Below are 17,226 nucleotides of genomic sequence, written 5' to 3'. Positions count from 1 at the left end.
GGTCTTAACGACCACAGCCTGGGCTCGCCAGGGGCTGGAGCTGCCCTCAATAATCCCCTCCTTCAGGAGCCGCTCCACTTCGGTTTTGATGAAAGCCCTGTCCCCGGCACTGTATCGCCTGCTCTTTGTGGCGATGGGCTTACAGTCGGGGGTGAGGTTAGCAAACAGTGGGGGGGTGACTCTGAGTGTGGAGAGGTTGCATCTGGTGCGCGGCGGGCAATTTGGAGGCTGCTGGCTGCGGACTGTGAGTGGGGGGAGGGGGCCACCGTACGCCATCGTAACGCTTTTGAGGTGGCACTGGAAATCCAACCCCAGTAGAACGGCAGCGCAAAGTTGGGGCAGGACCAGGAGTTTAAAATTATTGAACACAGTCCCATCTACTACTAGTGTCACCACGCAGTAGCCGCCAATGTCCGCTGACTGGGACTCGGCGGCCATAGAAATCCGCTGGTGCGCAGGCAGGACTGGGAGAGAGCAGCGCCGCACCGTGTCGGGGTGGATGAAGCTCTCTGTGCTCCCGGAGTCAAAAAGGCAGTTTATTGCATGGCCGTTTACCTTAACGTCCATTTTGGACCGAGCTAGTTGGTGCGGTCTCGTTTGGTCCAGCGTAACAGAGGCCAGCATAGGGGTCGGTGTGTCGCTGCGGGTATCAGATGGGGGGGGGGGGTTGGCGGCCTGCTGCGTCCCGGCTGGTGTCCAAGATGGCGGCGTCCATGATTCCCATGTGGCTGGAGTCGTCCAAGATGGCTGCTGCTGCGGTGGTTCGCACATGGCTGGGGAGGCCCAAGATGGCGGCCCGCACGGCCCACACGCGGCGCTGTTGGGAGCCCAAGATGGCGGCTCGCACGGCCCACACGCGGCGCTGCTGGCGTTCGGGGTGGCTTTGGCCTTGCAGACGCTAGCGTAGTGTCCCTTTTTCCCGCAGCCCGAGCAGGTCGCATTCTTCGCCGGGCAGCGCGCTCTGGGGTGTTTGGCCTGGCCACAGAAGTAGCATTTCTGGCCTTGGGATACTGCTGTCTGGCTTTGGGACACTGCTGCGGTGGTTGGGCCGTTGTTGGGCTGTGGCTGGGGTGGCACGGTGCTATGGGGCTGTCCTACCGTGTCCCAGGTTGTCGTTCCCCATGGCGTCCACGGTGCAGAGGAGTAGGCATCCATGCCCCGGTAGGCTGCGTCCAGCGTTAGTGCGATTTCGGAGGCTTTGTCGAGGGTGAGGTCACTCTGCTCCAGCAGTCGCTGTCGGGTGTAGTTGGACCTGTGGCCTGCTACGAAGGCATCCCAGATCAGTTCCTCCGTGTACTTAGTGGGCGTTACCGCCTTACACCCACAGGCCCGGCCAAGCACGGACAGTGCTTGGAGGTATTCCTCAGTCGATTCCCCAGGTTGTTGCTTGCGACTCCCCAGGAGGTGCCTGGCGTAAACTTCGTTCACAGGGCGCGTGTACTGGGTCTTGAGGAGCTGGAGGGCGGCTGTGTACGAGGTCGCGTCCCGGATGACTGAGTACACTCGGTGGTTCACCTTGGAGATCAGGACAGACAGTTTGTTCGCATCCGTTTCGACCGCAGTGGAGGCAGTCAGGAATGCCTCGAAGCACATGAGCCAGTGAGCAAACTTGGTGGAAGCGTCCGCTTCCCGACTGTCCAGGTCCAGGCATGCTGGTGTGAGGATCTTCTCCATTATAAAAAATTTAGTTAATAAAATTGATGCGCCATCAATTACTCAAAAGACTGAGGTTAAGCGAGTAACAGCCAGGCTTTTATTAACTAAAGAATGAAGGTCTTGTCTCGAGTGGTCGACCCGTCCAGAATACTAAGGGGCTGGGAGGTAGTCACTTATATACCTGGAATAGTGGGAGGAGTCAGCCGAGGCATGTCCAGACCTGTACCTAGTGGAATACACATACAGACACAGACAGGTATAACAGTGGTTTACCACACTGTGGTAAGCATAAACCTTCTAGTCTCTAGACATTCTTATCATAAACATAACATTTCTAATCTAAACATTCTATTATATCCAAGGCTGATTGGTTGCGAACACCAGCTGTTGTTAAGTGAAATCTGTATCTCTCTCTCTCTGTCTAATGATACCAACTACATTTCCCCCCCTATATTGAATGAACTAAACATGAACACCTTTCAGAGCTGAATTAACTGAGTTCCATATGCCAACATGTCTTACTTTTTTTATTTTTTCTCCGATGGGTTACGTTACCTCTTAGCAAAGTGTTGTATAGCCTTCTTTGTCTTTAATAATCCTGGCTTCCTCTTAGTGCCCGAGTCTCCTTACCCCTCCTTATACAGTATTTTCTATGTCCCTCATTGATTTCCTCACATGACATAATGCAATGGCCAGGATCCCCAATGCTATTATCTGGGCTATCACCAATCCCATCTGAAATAATCTAACCCATGGGTGTAACGTCACACCATTCAGGATTTCCTAGTTTCATAATTGCCTGTTCTATTTGCTTATTATTTTGCAGCATATGTAAGGTTCTCGTTCTGTAGATTATGGATTTCAAACTGAGGGCTAGAGGGGGTATATAATGTCCATTGTGTGAGGTTGCTTCAATCGTCTCATTCTCCAAAACCTCCTCCCTTGTAGGTGGGTCACATGATGGTTTTCCGGCACCAATGTTTTATCACTGATTTGGGTTTTCCCCAGCTGGAATCACACAGAACCAGTGTCTGGGCCACCTTGTTAATCCAACAGTCGTAAAAGCAGCTGTGGCGCTCTCACAGTATCTTTCCTTGTCTTTTTAGGCTATATTAGTCCGACCCTCTTCCCAGAGTCTTTGACTCATCTTACAATTGTGATTCCTCATCAATTATAAACCTGCAGGTTGGAGTGGTATGTTTTCGTACCACATCACATCTACAAACTCAAGGGTTCCCATTTCGGGTGCAGCACTCTATGTCCAGTGCTATCCAAGTTCCAGCCCTCTTTATCAGATGGCTTGGGTTTTCTTCATATTGTTGATGTATGGGGCCTATTCCGGAGTCTTCACTCACTTCGATAGACTATTATTCAGTAAACTTCCCACGGTTGACTCCTATTCTTTGCCAACAAGAGTAGTGCCAGTACCAGTGGTATGATTTCCTCATCCCTGCCCTAATTTCGGAGGGTCAAAAATGCCATTCCCATCTGGTGCATCATATTATAGTCTATGTCGTTGTTCCTTTGAACCATTTTCTCAGTTGTTCTTCATGAATAAACAAAGGGATTTGATTACCCTTTATGTTGTCCAGTCCTTCTGTACCACATTCATCACAAGTGTCGCATAGAGGCTACACACAATACCTCTAGTAAGGTCTTGATTCTGGTTAGCCTCATTGTTTGCCAATAATCCTTTTAAGTGTCTCTTCATTACCTCATCGTGTTCCCACATACTTTCTGTATCTATTCTGTTTACTCCTGCTAACCTTGCCATGGCTCCTATTCCCAGCTATTCTGTCAGCCCTCGCTTTATTGGCGATTTAAACTGATTCTCCTTATGTTCCCCATCTTCCTCAGCCCTTGGTTCCTGTTTTCTATTCTTTACTAACACGTCCTTTACTAATTCTCCTACCATTTTGTCTATTAATTGTGAATAACTCTCTTCACATAATCTAGTTGACAGATTTCAAGCTTATGTTTAACACAACCGGTACAATTTCAAAACACACATCGTTATATAATATACTATCTGAAGTGCCCGGCGGTGCCGAGGGATTTTTGAGGGCATGTTGTTGTTGGAAGAGAGAGAGAGAGCGACTGGGGGGAAGAGAGAGAGCGACTGGGGGGAAGAGAGAGAGCGACTGGGGGGAAGAGAGCGACTGGGGAAGAGAGAGAGCGACTGGGGGGAAGAGAGAGAGCGACTGGGGGAAGAGAGAGCGACTGGGGGGGGGAGGGAGAGGGGGGAGGGAGGAGGGGGAGAGAAGGGGGGAGGGGGGGAGAGAAGGTGGGGAGCGGGGAGAGAAGCTGGGGAGGGGGGGAGAAGGGGGGAGGAGAGAGACACAGAGGGAAGGAGAGAGAGCGGGCGAGTGGCCCGCGGGCGCAAATGGAGCCAAGCCCCGGGAACAGGCGTGAGCCGGCTTGAGGCTGTGAGAGACAGCCAGGCCCGGTTGCCGGGGTAACCCTTCCCCCCCTTCTGAGCCCCGGCCGCCCCGCCCCGAGCCCCGGCCGCCCCGCCCCGCACTCCCGAGCCCCGCTCTCCCGAGAGCCCCGCCCTCCCACCCGAGCCGGCTTCAAGACCACCGAGCGGGGAAGAGAGAGAGACGCCGCATCTCACCTGCTGGCTTCCCGCGCTCTGTGCCTCGGACTTCTGTGTGTCGCCTGCTGCGCGCGCACCCTGTGCCTGTCCCGTGTCCCTCGCGGCCGACGCCGTTGCCCCGGGTAACGTGACGGGGGAGACTTGGGGGGGGGGAGGAGCTTACCACAAGCCGTGAGACAATTACCTAGCTCGGGCGTGGCTGGGCAGGAGAGGGCCAGGCTTTTTGAGGCCTTACAAAAACGGGGAAAGGTAGGAAAAAGAATCAGGTTAGAGAAAATATTTACAAATGAATTCACTTTTTTTAAAAACAATTTAATAAAAGCAATTTTTTTTGCTGGAAATGTAGATTTGAAAAGAAACACGCAGAAAGTGGGAAAAAGAAATGAACAGTTTGGAATCAAGATGGCAGCCACGCACCTTGGTTCAGAAGGATAAGGCCCGCCCACACACGCACCGATTGGTCAACCGTCATGTCACTGAAGCGTAGGATTGGTCAATCGTCCTGTCACCCGCCCCCGCGACGCAGCGATTGGTCGACCGTCGGGTCGCTCGACTGTACGATTGGTTGACCTCGACGTCACTCGATGCTAATGAGCGGATAATGAGCGGAATTTTGAATAATGAGCGGAATTTTGAACGTTTTTTGGATACCGCGGGCGCAATTTTTGTCTCACCAAAACGTAAATACGCTTATGACCGTTCCGGAATCGTAAGCTTTCTTTTGATGTAACGCACGTGTAGGTACGCTCTATAACTTTAGAGTGTATAGCCGGACAGACAGACGGAAGGACAGACAGACAGAAGTACCGCTTTATTATATATATAGATAGATAGATTTCCTGATTCAATTACTTCTAGTCAATTAGCATTTGGGTTCTTCTGCTGGATTGGACAGGTAGAGTTCTTTTTGTGAGATGGGATGTCTTTTATTTGGTCCCACATACGTTTTTGTATTTGGCAAACCAATAGTTAACATTACTTATCAACATAAAACATTTCTTACTTTAAAATAACCTGCTGTCATTACCTTTTAAGTTTGTATTGAAGTCTTTTACAATGTTCTTGAATTACTTTTTTGTCCTAGTGTGATACTAACTCTTTAACTGAACCCTATTATTTCCATGACCAATTTAGTGTTTGGGGTCAGGATGTGTCCCATCCCACCTGGTTCAGGAGAGTCTTCCTGATCATCTGCATACGGGCCTCCCAACCTTCTCAACAAGCCCACCTTAGGGTTCTTTCTCCAATACCACCGAAATTATGCTTTAGAGAGGCTCACAAAGGAGGACACAAATAACCTCCCAGAGATGTCGGGGAACATAGGGTCTGATGAAAGGGTGGAACTGAAAGAAATCAGTATTTGTCGGGAAATGGTGTTAGGAAAATTGATGGGACTGAAGGCCGATAAATCCCCAGGGCCTGATAATCTACATCCCAGGGTACTTAAGGAAGTGGCCCTAGAAATAGTAGATGCATTGCTGGTCATCTTCCAGAACTCAATAGACTCTGGAACAGTACCCATGGATTGGAGGGTAGCTAATGTTACCCCACTATTCAAAAAAGGTGGTAGAGAAAAAGCGGGGAATTATAGACCGGTAAGCCTGACATCGGTAGTGGGGAAAATGCTAGAGTCTATTATAAAAGATGTAATAGCAGAGCACTTGGAAAGCAGTGACAGGATCGGACAAAGTCAACATGGATTTACAAAAGGTAAATCATGCTTGACTAATCTACTGGAATTTTTTGAGGATGTAACTGGTAAAATAGATAAGGGAGAACCAGTGGATGTGGTGTATTTTGACTTTCAGAAGGCTTTCGATAAGGTCCCACATAAGAGATTAGCGTGCAAAATTAAGGCACATGGGATTGGGGGCAAGGTATTGACTTGGATAGAGAACTGGTTGGCGGACAGAATGCAAAGAGTTGGAATAAACGGGTCGTTTTCCGAGTGGCAGGCAGTTGACTAGTGGGATACCGCAAGGATCGGTCCTAGGACCCCAGCTGTTCACAATATATATTAATGATCTGGACGAGGGAATTGGATGTAATATCTCCAAATTTGCAGACGACACAAAGCTGGGTGGGAGGGTAAGCTGTGAGGAGGATGTCGTGAAACTCCAGTACGATTTGGACAGGTTGGGTGATTGGGCAGAAAAATGGCAAATGCACTATAATGTGGATAAATGTGAGGTTATCCACTTTGGTGTAAAAAACAGGAAGGCAGATTATTATTTGAATGGCAATAGATTGGGAGAAGGGGAAGTGCAAAGAGACCTGGGTGTTCTTGTGCACCAGTCGCTGAAGGTAAGCATGCAGGTGCAGCAGGCGGTTAAGAAGGCAAATGGTATGTTGGCCTTCGTAGCAAGAGGGTTCGAGTACAGGAACAAGGATGTCTTGCTACAGTTGTACAGGGCCTTGGTGAGACCGCACCTTGAGTACTGTGTGCAGTTTTGGTCACCTTACCTGAGGAAGGACGTTCTTGCCATGGAAGCTATAAAATTCTGTCAGGCCTGGACAGACTAGATGCAGGAAGGATGTTTCTGATGGCCGGGGAGTCCAGAACCAGGGGTCATAGTCTAAGGATAAGGGGTAAGCCATTTACGACTGAAATGAGGAGGAATTTCTTCACCCAGAGAGTGGTGAACCTGTGGAATTCTCTGCCACAGAGGGCGGTGGAGGCCAGTTCATTAAATATATTCAAGAAAGAGTTGGATATATTTCTTAAGGCTAAAGGGATCAAGGGATATGGGGAGAAGGCAGGGACAGGGTACTGAACTTGGATGATCAGCCATGATCTCATTGAATGGCGGAGCAGGCTCGAAGGGCCGAATGGCCTACTCCTGCTCCTATCTTCTATGTTTCTATGTTATCACTGATTCCAAACCTAACCCTTTTGAGGTCCTCTGCTTCCTCATGGAGGTCGCTTCTCACTTGGATCCATGTATTGTTGTGGAACCTGCAAGAACATAAGAACATAAGAAATAGGAACAGGAGTTGGTCATTTGGCCCTTCGAGCCTGCTCCGCCATTCAATAAGATCATGGCTGATCTACCTCAACTCCACCTTCCCGCCCGTTCCCCATATCCCTTAATTCCCTTAGTTCCTAAAAATCTATCAACCTCTGTCTTGAATATACTCAACAACTCAGCATCCACAGCCCTCTGGGGTAGAGAATTCCAAAGATTCACAACCCTTTGAGTGAAGAAATTTCTCCTCATCTCAGTCCTAAATGGCTGACCCCTTATTCTGAGACTGACCCCGTGTTCTAGATTCCCCAGCCAGTAGAAACATTTTCTCCGCATTAACCCTGTCAAGTCCCTTAAGAATTTGATATGTTTCAATTACCTCTCATTCTTCTCATTCTCATGTTAACTTTCTGTGATTCATGTACAAGGACACCCAGGTCCCTCTGAATGCAAACATTTCCCAGTCTCTCACCATTCAAAACATATTCTGCATTTTTCTAAGGTCTCCCACCTTCAGCTTGTAGCTGATTTCTATACAACCATGGCCCCCTGATTTTTTTGTTTTCAGCCTCCCTACAAGCTTCTGTTGTTCAGCAGTTAGTGAAGGCCTTGAAACTGATGACTATTCCAGCTGTAAGGAAATCCTAACTTGATCAGCATTCTCTTTATTTTTAATTTTAATCCCTATGATTACAGTGTGTTTAACTCTATCCTTATTATTTCAAAGTCGGTTTCTCTATGGAGAATGTGTCAGTGCCTTGATAATTTACAAAGTTGTCTCACTCTCCTGAGCCACATTAGCCATTTCATGTTGTGCTGTTGTTGATAACTGAGCATGTCTGAGACTCGTTCTTCAGTCCAAATCCAACATGCATTCCCTCATGCTGGTTACTTCACACTGGCCCAGTAGTTCGGGTCCCAACGTGTGAGTACGCACGGGGTACCCACGCGTGGACCTGATGGAAGTGCAGGTTTCTTGCATGCACAGCGCATGCGTGGGAAAACGGCACTTCCGGTCCCCTGAAAGCAGGGGTGAAGAGGTGAAACGTGTGCGATGTATGAGGCAGCGCGTGCGCGTTGAACTTCCTTTTTTTGACAGGTTTGCCCGTGCGTGAAGGCCTCCACTTTTTACACATTAAAAAAGCAGACGTAAGGACTTCATTTTGAAAGGTAAGCGGTCAATTCATTAAAATTAGAACTTTTTTCCACAGGTTTATTATTTTTAAATACTTTACAGTCAGGTAAGTGTATTTTTAGCTCCGATTTTTAATAAAATTATTTTTTTCAAAAATTTAAATTATTGTTTAAAATGGTTATTTAATGTTATTTATAGTTGATTTAAATAGTGTGATTTAAAAAATTTTTTATTTTAAGGTTATGTACTGTTTTGGGCGCCCAGAGTTTTCATGAGTTTGACAGGTCTTATGTCAAACTCATGAATGGACTTTTCCCTCCTCCGATTGGTTGCCCAGTGCTCACGTGATCCCAGCTGACGCATCGCACTAACTACGCCGCTGGATCACGCAAGCACAGCGCGCCGGGAGCTGGACCAGGCCACTGACAGGAAATCCACGCAGGGCCAGGCCTCAACTGTCGGCGCGCTAGGTAAGTGTAGGTCGGGGGCTTGCACCCGCGGGAAGCCCCCGACACCAATTTCTGGGCCATTACATTTACATTTGCACACACACCAATTCTGTTCCAACTATAGGATGTCTTCCCCCTTTCTTTCCCCCAATGTGAAAGCCTCATGTCCGGAACTGGAGACCCTCACACAATTTTAAGTAACCAGAATTTCACTGTGGCCACATTGAAAGTCGGGTTTTCATCATTTAATAGGTTAGTTAAACCTCAATAGCTCCAATTTAATTCAGACCAATATTTTATTGACGAAACACAATACAGAACAGATAAAATAAAACCAAATAGCACGTGCTTACAATAAACTACATCTTTCCTTTTCTTTCTTCAGGTGTCTTTCCAAATGACTGTAAAGATATTGGGGGAGAAATTCGGTATAGCCCCGTTTGGGGCGCTAGAATTGGCGCTGCGCAAATTTTATCGCCAGGCGCAACTTATCGCCACCTCGAGCAATATTGGGTTGCTGCGCCCCTCAAGGTGATTGCGGCATAAAATCAGGCACTGCACGGGACTCTTAAGGCGCTAACCCGGCGGCGCTACTCAATTTCTCGGCGGCCGGGCGCAGCGCAGGTGCTGTCAATAATCGATTTCCCCGAGACATGCTGGCGCCGGCCAGCTCTTAAAGGGGCGGATCAATTAGGATCAGCTGCCACACTCTGCGCCTTGTAGGCCTCAAAATCGGCGCTGTGCATTCTGTGGCGTTCCAAACTTTCAACAGATGGAGAGGGTGAGGCAGAGAGTGGAGCGCTTTACCGATGGGGCATTGGATGCTTTGGTTGGTGCAGTGGAGCGCCGGCGAGCGGTGCTGTACCCCGACAATGGCAGGAGGCCTCATCAGAGCGAGTACCGCAGGGCTTGGAGGGAAGTTTGTCAAAGAGTCGCCTCCAGCAGCATCGTGCCCAGGACTCCTGTGCAATGCAGGAAGAAGTTCAACGATCTCACTCGGGTCGTTAGGGTGAGTGCCTTTTTCCCAATCATCTTCATCCCTCCATCTGCACCTGACTTTATGGCCAGAGGGTGCGCGAAGCCCCAATGGCCATCTGTCAGCCAGCACACACGGCCCTTTCTGGAAACACACACGCACATTCAGCTCAGGGCATAATGTAAGGGCTATTCTACCATGGGGGGCATGTGATGTCAGCTCAGGGCATAATGTAAGGGCTATTCTACCATGGGGCGCATGTGATGTCAGCTCAGGGCATAATGTAAGGGCTATTCTACCATGGGGCGCATGTGATGTCAGCTCAGGGCATAATGTAAGGGCTATTCTACCATGGGGCGCATGTGATGTCAGCTCAGGGCATAATGTAAGGGCTATTCTACCATGGGGCGCATGTGATGTCAGCTCAGGGCATAATGTAAGGGCTATTCTACCATGGGGCGCATGTGATGTCAGCTCAGGGCATAATGTAAGGGCTATTCTACCATGGGGGGCATGTGATGTCAGCTCAGGGCATAATGTAAGGGCTATTCTACCATGGGGCGCATGTGATGTCAGCTCAGGGCATAATGTAAGGGCTATTCTACCATGGGGGGCATGTGATGTCAGCTCAGGGCATAATGTAAGGGCTATTCTACCATGGGGGGCATGTGATGTCAGCTCAGGGCATAATGTAAGGGCTATTCTACCATGGGGGGGCATAATGTATCATCACTTCCCGTCCTTTCTCCTGCAGGCCAAGCTGGCCAGGAACCGGAGGGAGCAGCTTTGTACCGGAGGAGGTCGGCCTCACCTGCAGACACTCACGGACCTGGAGGAACGAGTCCACCAGATTGTTGGAAGCCGGATGATTGGTCCTGTCACCACTGGAGCTGCCGACCCCATTGTGCACAGCGATGGTAAGGTCATCACCTTTTTGAACTCTCTGCTTCCACTTGTTCCCCCCACCAGCATGCTTTTTCACTCTGGACCCAAGTCAGAGCATTACAGCACTCATGCATCCCTTGCTGCCACCCTGTCCTTTTGCTAAAGCCACTCTTCAACCTCCCTGCTTTCAGATGCTGCATCACCAGCTCGGGAGCCGGGCCCTCAAGCTGCCACTGACTCCGGAGGCGACGAGCAGGAGGAAGCCGGACCATCCCTGCCACCCTCAGGCGAGCCAGCCCATCTGCAGACTGGGGATATTACTTCCCTGGAGGGGAGCGGTGGGGGGAAGGCTCTGAGGAGGAACCAGTTGCAGGAACCAGCGGGCTCCAGCAACGCAAGGGGGGTAGGGAAGCTCGGGAGCCGTCTCCCCGGAGGGCTAGTCAGGCCGCGAGTACTGCTGCATAGAGCGCAGAAGAGGTGCGTGCCCTCGCAGAAATGAGCGCCCAGGCTCGGCTCAGGCACACTGAGCTCATGGCTGCAGTGGCAAGTATGCCTGAATCCATCGAGACACTGGCAAGGAGTGTCCAAGACTTCGGCGCAGCACAGGCAAGGAGTGCGCAGGACTTCGGGGCAGAACAGGCAAGGAGTGCGCAGGGCTTCGGGACAGCACAGGCCAGGAGTGCGCAGGACTTTGGGGCAGCACTGGAAAGGACTGTCCTGGGCTTCACCGAAGCACTGGAAAGGACTGTCCCGGCCTTCACCGAAGCACTGGAAAGGACTGTCCAGGGCTTCACCGAAGCACTGGCACCTGCCACGCAAGTGCTGAGTGCTGCCATGCAGTCACTCGCTGGTCTCATGCAGACGCAGATTGAGGCCACGCGACCACTGACTGCTGCCACCCTCGCTGGATCAGGCAGGATTACCCGGGGCCCTTGCGGCACCACAGCAGGCCAGCAATCTGTGGACCAGCCGATTGGTGCGCATGCTGCGGTGCTGCCCCGTCAGAATGCCAGTGTGTCGGCCAACCACAGAGCAGGTGTCTGCTCTCAGGATGACAGCATTCCTCATGCCACCACTGGCACGTCTCCACTGCAGCTGCCACCACCTGCAGGACAGACTGCTTCCACCCATGCACAGTTGGGGCAGTCAGCATCCGGGCCCTCCAAGCCCAGAGGTCGTCCAGGCCGTCCCTCGGGCATCTGCGCTTTCGGACAGTCAGCAGGCCTCCCCCAGCCTTGATGCAACCACTGGGGTCCCATTTCGGAGGAGTTGCAAGGAGGGAAGGGGCCGATCTCGCAAGAGAAGTAGATCACCATCAAGGGGGAAAGAGTAGAAGGTGCTGCTGAGACGTCTTATTTGTAGAAATCAAGGCCGTGGATGCTGGTCTGAATGTTAGTAATGTTTTGGATAGTCTCCCGGGTGTGCGAGCCACCTGGTCTGAATGTTAGTAATGTTTTGGATAGTCTCCCGGGTGTGCGAGCCACCTGGTCTGAATGTTAGTTATGTTTTGGATATTCTCCCGGGTGTGCGATACACTTATGTGTTAGAGTGTTAGTTTTGCTTTCTGTTGCCATTGCTTTGTCATGTTGGAAGGAAGCACATTTTGCAAAATAAACAAATGTTTTTATTTACATTGGCCATGTCTGCTATTTACATTCATATTGCCCTTCATAGGCTTTGGGTTATCAGAATGGTTCCATTCCTGCTCTTTGAATGGCACCAAGCATTCCATGAGAGGGACCTAGAAGCGACTTCTAATCAGCCTCTGACGGACGGCCCTTCCAGTTTGTGCCTCCCTCACGTCTTGGTCGTCGTCCTCCTCCTCCTCTGCTGGTCTTTCAATGTCTGCTGGCATTGGCTGGGTGCGCAGGGTGGCAAGGTTATGGAGCATGCAGCAGACAACCACGAAGTGGGAGACTCGCTCAGGTGAGTACTGCAGGGCGCCTCCGGAATGGTCCAGACAGCGGAACCGCTGCTTCAGCACGCCGATTGCGTGCTCCACAATGTTCCTCGTCTCCTGATGGCTCACATTGTAGCGCTCTTCAGCAAGGGTGCTGGGCGAACGGAGCGGGGTCATCAGCCATGGGAACAGAGGATAGCCCTTGTCACCGAGAAGCCAGCCTCCTGGGTGAGCCGGGGCCTCAAAGGTCTGCAACTGAAGTCTGGCGCAGTATGAAGGCGTCGTGGCTGCTGCCTGGGAACTGCGCATTGACTGCGAGAATCAGCTGTCGGTGGTCACAGACCAGCTGCACATTCAAGGAATGGAACCCCTTGCGGTTGCGGAACTCCTCCGGATTCAATACAGGCGCCCGCAAAGCCACATGCGTGCAGTCAATGGCGCCCTGCACCATGGGGAAGTCCGCTATTGCTGCGAAGCCTTCTGCGCGCTCCCGCTGCTTGTCCAGTGTCATAGGGAAGGAGATGTACTGCCGCCTCCTTTTAAACAGGGCATCAGTTACTTGACGGATGCAGCAATGCACCGCAAACTGTGATATGTTGGCTATGTCCCCAGTTGCGGCCTGAAAGGAGCCGCTCGCGTAGAAGTTCAGGGCAACAGTCATCTTGACAGCCACCGACAGAGAGGTCCTGCACCTTATCTGAGGCTGCAGATCTGGCTGAAGCAGGTGGCACAGCTCAGTCACCGCCTCCTTTCTGAAGCGCAGCCTTCTGAGACACTGCTCCTCTGACATGTTCAAGTAGAAGAACAGCTGTCGGAAAACCCTGGCAGCGTAAGGTCTGATGTGGCGACGTCTGTTGGCCCTCCTCCGTCTGACCATGCCTGCCCCTCTCTCCCTGCGTCTCTGTGCCCTTTCCAGATGGTTCAGCAGCAGGACGTTCCCCTCCAATGCAGCCCCCATAATAATAGCGCACAAGAAAGTTTTCCTGTTGTAAATGCTCACCAGCAGCAAGGTGATGGTCAGAAGGCTGAAGTTCCTCTGCCAGCGCTGGCTCACTGGTGAAATGGCTCTCAGAGTGCAGCTCAGCAACTCTGTGAAACTCTCGAAGAAGTTGTGCTCCCAAAATGGCTGCCGCTTTTATACCAGTGCAGTCCCCTTTAAAGAACGCCCCCCAGCCCGAGAGCGACTGGGGAACGTTCCAGGTAAGCTGTCCTTATTAGCGCCAGGCGGAACGGAGGGGGGCGCCACTGAATTTCTGGTCCGGGGCGCCAAAAAGGCGTTGCACACTGAAATGACGTCATGATCTGCCTGCGCCCGTGAGCGGGCGCTAAGATTTAGTGCCAGCGCTAAAAGTCCACTCAATTTGGGAAGAGGCGCAGGGTTCGCTGCGCCCGGGCGCTAGTTGGTTAGCGCCCCACTTCTCGGCCTCTTTAGGCGCTAATCGCTGGCGCTACCAACCGAATTTCTCCCCCATTGACTATAACTGAACAAAGCAATTAGTTTCTTCAGTGAAACAAAACTTTTAACACGTACACAAAAGGGAGACGTGGGCGGAGCCACAGTGGCACCAAAAACCTTCACATAAGCTTTTTAAAGAGGTAGTATCCTAAAATATTTTAACAGTAGAAAACGGACAGAATCTTTCCCTTTCTCCTTCTTTATTCAATCAGAGACTACCTTATCCTTTATTCCTCAAACCAATTTTCAATTTCTGATGTCTGCTACTGAACCTCATTTGGAAGAGCAGTCACTTATAAGCCAGACATACTGGCTACTCTTCAGATTCTTCTGACACTGGTCAATGTGATAAATCTGCAAATTTCTCTCTCTACACCCTGTCAGTTCCCCTTAATAGCCCCTTTTAAAAAAAACTTCCTGGGAGTGCAACATAGTTTGTGTAATCTCTCCTCATAGTTTAACCCTTGAATTCTGGTCAATCTCTGTACCCTCTGCATATCTTTCCCAAGGTGTGGTCTAACCAGGGCTTTGTATAGCTGTAGCATAACTTCTACCCTCTTGTATTTTAGTCTTCTAGATATAAAGGCCAGCATTCCATTAGCCTTTTTGATTATTTCTGTTTTATGTGCATGAATCAGATCCTCAAGTCTCTTTGGAACTCCACTGTTTCTAGCTTTTCACCATTTAGAAAGTACCCTGTTCTATCCTTTTAAGGTCCAAAGTGGATGACCTCACATTTGTCCACATTAAAATCCATTTGTCACAGTTTTGCCCATTCATTGAATCCATTAATGTCTCTGTAATTTATGCATCCATCTACACTGCTTACATTGCCGCCTATCCTTGTGTTACTGGTTGACTTGCAATAACAACGCTTTGTGGGGAACCTAGGCATGGGTCCCGCTCGTGCTGCTTTAACAAAGGAAAAAGCTTATATTTATACACTGTTTTCTTATCAAACTGGAACTGGCATTGCCCAATATGGTAGTCTCTGGCTACTGCATAGTCCAGAGACACAAGTCTACATTTTCTTCAACATACATCAACAACGTTAGATGCACGTAAAAACACCATGGCCTTGCTGTGGTAAGCATAAACCTTCTAGTCTCTAGACATTCTTATCATAACATAACATTTCTAATCTAAACATTCTATTATGAAAATATCCAAGACCAGTTGGTTGCGAACACCAGCTGTTGCTAAGTGAAATCTGTATCTCTCTCTCTCTCTAATGATACCAACCACATTTTTTTCCCTATACTGAATAATGAAGTTTCGGAAGCTGAATTAACCGAGTTCCACATGTCAGCAGGGACGTCCTGGGTTAGATTCATGGTCAGTGCTGATCTCAGGCAAGGCAATGACCAGGCAGGTTACATTTAACCTCAATCCACGCCGAGACAGGAAGGAGAGGAAATTCAGTCAGGTGGGACATGACACAGTGATTTCCAGATCTGACTAACTCAGCCTGCACTGTTTCGAGTCCAAGGGCTTCAGAATAGAGCGAGGGGAAGGTTCAGATGCACAGTTGCAGCTCTAATCCGATTGGGGTTTCCGTCACACCGTGGAGTGCGATGCCAAGGCAGCAAGAAAGGCTTAAAGATTTTCCAGAAGGTTCCGCAGTTGTTTAAATGATGGCCGACTCCAAGGATGCTCCTCCCAGCACATCGACATAACACAATACAACTCCTCAGTGCACCCCACTGGCCGTTGCATGCGAAGACCACTCTTCAGGAAGTCAACAGTTTGGGCAAAGGTTAGACCTGAAAGAAATGAGACATCAGTAAATTCCACTGTGGGTGGTAACAGTGCAGGTGGCAGGAGCTGCCTGTGGGGGATCATCTGTTCTTTGAATGGTAGCATCCCTTGCATCAAAGGGAGGGGCACGGTAGTGTAGTGGTTATGTTACTGGATGAGTACTCCAGAGGTCTGGACTAATAATCCAGAGATTAATTCAAATCCCAACAACAACTTGCATTTATATAGCACCTTTAATGCAGTATAACGTCCCAAGACGCTTCACAGGTGCATTACCAGACAAAATTACACCAGGGCAGTTTGGGAATTTGAATTAATTTTAAAAGAAAAATATAGAAATAAAAATCTGGAAATAAATATTCGGTCTCAGTAAAAGTGACCATGAAGCTGTTGGATTGTCGTGAAAACCCAACTGGTTCACTGATGTCCATTAGGGGAGGAAACCTGCCGTCCTTACCCGGTCTGGGCCTGTACGTGAACAGATTCTGACGAAAAGTCACCAACCCGAAACGTTAACTGTTTCTCTCTCCACATGCTGCCTGACCTACTGAGTGTTTCTAGAATTTTCTGTTTATATATTAACATAACTTCCTTGCTTTTGTACTCTGTTCTCCATTAATAAAGCCAATGATCCCAAACGCTTCTTTAACAGCCTTCTCAACTTGTCCTGCCACCTTCAAAGATTTGTGTACGTACACCCCCCGGTCTCTCTGATCCTGCACCCCCTTTAAAATTGTACCATTTAGTTTATATTTTCTCTCCTCATTCTTCCTACTAAAATGCATCATTTCACACTTTTGTGTGTTAAATTTCATCTGCTATGTGTCTGCCCATTTCACCAGTCTGTCTATATCCTCCTGAAGACTGTTACTATTCACTTCATTGTTTACTACATTTCTGAGTTTCGTGTCATCTGCAAACTTTGTAATTGTGCCCTGTATACCCAGGTCCAGGTCATTAATATATATCAAAAAGAGCAGTGGTCCTAATACTAACCCCTGGGGAACACCACTGTATACTTCCCTCCAGTCTGAAAAACAACCGTTCGCCACGACTATCTGCTTTCTGTCCCTTAGCCAATTTTGTATCCATGCTGCCATGTCCTTTTAATCCCATGAGCTTTAATTTTGCTAACAAGTCTATTATGTGGTACTTTATCAACCCCCTTTTGAAAGTTTATATACACAACATCAACCGCACTACACTCAACCGTGGATAACGAGGGAAATTAGGGACAGCATAAAATCAAAAAAAAGGGCATATCAACTGGCAAAAAAAAGCACCAGACCGGAAGATTGGGGGCAGTACAGGATACAGCAAAAGAGGACAAAGGGATTAATCAGGAAGGGGAAAATAGAATACGAAAGTAAACTTGCAGCAAACATAAAGACAGACTGCAAAAGCTTTTATCGGTATATCAGGAGGAAAAGACTGGTAAAATCCCAAGTC

General features: G+C 49.3%; 1 protein-coding gene and 1 long non-coding RNA gene across 3 annotated transcripts in view; one reads left to right on the top strand and one right to left on the bottom strand.

Moving 5' to 3' along the window:
* The window catches only part of LOC147108943 (uncharacterized), a 60,285-nt gene that overhangs the window by 36,060 nt on the left and 6,999 nt on the right, over positions 1–17,226 (top strand). The window lies entirely within an intron of this gene.
* The window catches only part of LOC147108942 (tyrosine-protein kinase HCK-like), a 35,737-nt gene continuing 27,590 nt past the window's right edge, over positions 9,080–17,226 (bottom strand). Inside the window, exon 10 of the mRNA XM_086005917.1 lies at positions 9,080–15,782. Within this exon, the coding sequence (XP_085862043.1) occupies positions 15,616–15,782 (167 nt within the window). The 3' untranslated portion in view covers positions 9,080–15,615. The remainder of the gene's footprint in view (positions 15,783–17,226) is intronic.

The sequence above is a fragment of the Somniosus microcephalus genome, chromosome 13 (assembly GCF_052327205.1).
Source record: "Somniosus microcephalus isolate GS21.2 chromosome 13, FLI_Smic_1.0, whole genome shotgun sequence".
Classification (NCBI taxonomy): domain Eukaryota; kingdom Metazoa; phylum Chordata; class Chondrichthyes; order Squaliformes; family Somniosidae; genus Somniosus; species Somniosus microcephalus.
The sequence above is the reverse complement of the archived record's forward strand: the minus strand, read 5'-3'. Positions and strand labels throughout refer to the sequence as shown.